Consider the following 3054-nt stretch of genomic DNA (forward strand, 5'->3'; position numbering starts at 1 on the left):
GAGTTGTCGCTTCTTATACATTTACGTTCTTTGGCCTCACCAAAAAGAAATTATTTTCTGCGTCACAGGGATGCTTTTGACTGACATCGAAGTTAACTCTGTGATTTTGATTGAAAGACGCCGCATTGGCAACGCATGCATTGCTGCAACTGATAAAAATCGCCCAACTCTCAACTTTTGACGCGCGTGAATGCGGCAAAACAACAATGTATGAAACGAATTCAAACCAGCTAACTTTTGGCCAATATATGAGCCGTTTTGTTTGTGGCAACGTTTTCATTGTGCCGCCTCGCCATGTTATGTGCGTCTTGTCAGTCAAAATCATCCATGTGACGTAGTAAAGAATTTCTATCTGACGGGGCCTTTACGCTGTCGCAATGGTATGTACTTTCACTTTTACAACATGAAATCGATGTTTTCATTGCAATAATTCTTTCCTCACATCTCTAGCTGCACTTCCCTGAAGAAATTGCGTGAACTTCGTCAAATTAGCGGAAATTATTTAATTAATCGCGCAGATAAAGCTAAGGTAATTATACGTTTTCTTTTAAGTTATTTCGTTGGACGCCATCGCACAATCAAGAAGAGTTTATATGCATTCATGTTAACGCCAGGTGAGGGTTTTGTGATTGTGTAGATTCATTTGTCGCCTTGCCTGTGGCAACGCATAACGGCGATTCCCAACTTGTAACATTCGGTCGCACTCCCAAAAAAAGTCGGATCAGATCCATTCTGGCTATGCTATCTCGATTATTTTTGCAAAGATTTTATTACACAACCATCCTTCGAAGCTTAGANAATTCCCAACTTGTAACATTCGGTCGCACTCCCAAAAAAAGTCGGATCAGATCCATTCTGGCTATGCTATCCCGATTATTTTTGCAAAGATTTTATTACACAACCATCCTTCGAAGCTTAGATTTTGGATAAAGAAGATTCCTTGGGGAAAATCTTGGGTACTGCTTCCTTATTTGTTCAATGATTTCGGGTTTTTCTCCAAATGGGGGACCCGATACAAAAAAAAAAAAAAAATGTACAAACACTTAGGGCTGGTTTCTCCAACTCAACTTATTATTATAGCCAAGAATAAGCTATGTAAAAAATAGGCTAAATTTTTGACTTAAGTCCAAAAAATGGCTAAACTAAGTTGATTCGGAAAACCCAGCCCTAAGACTACTTTTGACTTAAGTCCAGGTTTGGTCTTAGTCACGAATACGCTGTGTGTGTGGACAGGTATCTCCCAACTCAACTTAGTTTAGGCATTTTTGGTGATTAGAAATAAGCTGAGGCTTGTTGACCTAAACATTTGGGAAAATGTATTGATTCTATCTGCAAGAGGTATTTCAGCCGATTTGGGAAGCTATTACTAATTTAAATCTGTTTTGGGATAAAACCATAATTAGGAAACGTAAATGCTTTTAAACTATTAAGTCCTCCCTAAATTTGAATTACCAAACAGTTCTCTATTTTTATATTATGTAACCCACAGATTTTTATGACGACCATGTAAAATATATGCCGATTGTGTTAGTCTAGTGGAATTCCATGATCCATATTTAAAATGAGCGATAGTAAAATTCGAGTTAGGCTACCTAATTATACGCCTGCTGAAGAACACTTTTTGCTTACCTTGGTAAAGCAGAAATCAAATGTAGTTGAATCTAACTTATCGGACTCATTTACCTGGGTGACAAAGCGCAAGGCATGGGATGAAATAGATTTGGAGTTCACCAGGAAGTTTGGCTTGAGAAGAGGCGCAAAAAATCTGAGAGAAAAATATGTGGTTTTGAAACGTGATCAAAAGCAATTGGAACGAAAGAAACATTTGGATAGGGTAGCCGAAATATTAGGCTTGGCAACGGACAGCAAAACAAGTGCTGATAGTAATGGTAATTGAAATGCTCAAAAGGGATGAAAAGATAATATTCGAGGGGTAGAGATTTTACTTGTTATTTTTTATTTCTTTATGGTAGCTATAAATACATATGGTACGGAAACTGAAGCAGCTAAAAATGGTATCATAGAGGATGAACGGCTGCAAGATACTGAATCTAGAGATACTGTAAGTTGTTTACACCGTTGTATAAAAGAACAAATAATAAGTACAAAAAAACTTTTAGGAGCACCCTAACCAATGGTTTTACTCGAGTTCAGAAAAGTCAATACCAAATGAAAACGTGATATCATATTCTCCAAGTTATTTCAGGACAAATAAAGAGTCCTCGACTAACACAGAGCGCTTATTTTGGGAAAATGAGGAACTGCGAGCTGCAGAAAAGCACAGATGGGATGCAGAGAGACATAAACATGATGTTGAGAGGCATCAATGGGAATTGGAGAAGCATAAATGGAAATTAAAAGAACACAAATTAAAGGAACAGATTTTAGAGCAGGAATTAAAGGTAATTAAGCACATACATATTTCTATTTTATAAATACGTGCAGTTTGCTGATAATCCCAGCCCTAATACACACGTTTTTAATATAAAAATACCACGTCAACTCTAGGTGAACCAGAGCTTTCAGAAGGTTAGGCTTTAATCTTCGTGCATAAACAATTTTCTAAAATCAAATTGACACTCTAAAATTAAATTGATACTTTCGAAAGTACTGTTGGAAAAGATGGAGTGAACCAAATTACTAGTTCAGTACAACAGCTTTATCGCCAAAAACGAATCTGTCGGAAATGTAATTGTTTTACTAAACTCTTTTATTTCCCTTTTTAAAACTACCTATCGCTTGCTAAGTCCACTTTCTAAAAAATTATATTTTGATGCAAGAAGCAAAACAATAAACATGCTTCGTTTTCTTAAAGATTGAGCTACTTATTGTATTTCTAACCGTTCACATTCAGTGGTACTCAAATTTGTTAAGTTCCATTTGTTAAGTTCCTCAAATTTGTTAAGTTCCAAATAATCACAAAAACTTTTCATTATAAATTTATATCTAAGTGGACGAATTTAAAACTGGTTCGAAACAATCGAAAAATCGATGCAGCCAGGGGTGGCACCAAGCCACGTACCTCAAATCGATATTTGTTGCGTGGTTTTTTCG

At 36.3% G+C, this 3054-nt stretch overlaps 1 protein-coding gene across 1 annotated transcript in view; it reads left to right on the forward strand.

The window, feature by feature from the left end:
- The first annotated feature begins 365 nt into the window (after positions 1-365).
- The window catches only part of LOC108364750 (uncharacterized), a 77887-nt gene continuing 75198 nt past the window's right edge, over positions 366-3054 (forward strand). The window contains exons 1-5 of the mRNA XM_017618562.1: positions 366-380; positions 451-529; positions 1490-1889; positions 1974-2062; positions 2121-2402. Coding sequence (XP_017474051.1) covers positions 1562-1889; positions 1974-2062; positions 2121-2402 — 699 coding nt within the window. The 5' untranslated portion in view covers positions 366-380; positions 451-529; positions 1490-1561. The remainder of the gene's footprint in view (positions 381-450; positions 530-1489; positions 1890-1973; positions 2063-2120; positions 2403-3054) is intronic.

The sequence above is a fragment of the Rhagoletis zephyria genome, unplaced genomic scaffold, assembly GCF_001687245.7.
Source record: "Rhagoletis zephyria isolate East Lansing unplaced genomic scaffold, Rhagoletis_zephyria_1.1 Rzeph_scaffold_01663, whole genome shotgun sequence".
NCBI lineage: Eukaryota > Metazoa > Arthropoda > Insecta > Diptera > Tephritidae > Rhagoletis > Rhagoletis zephyria.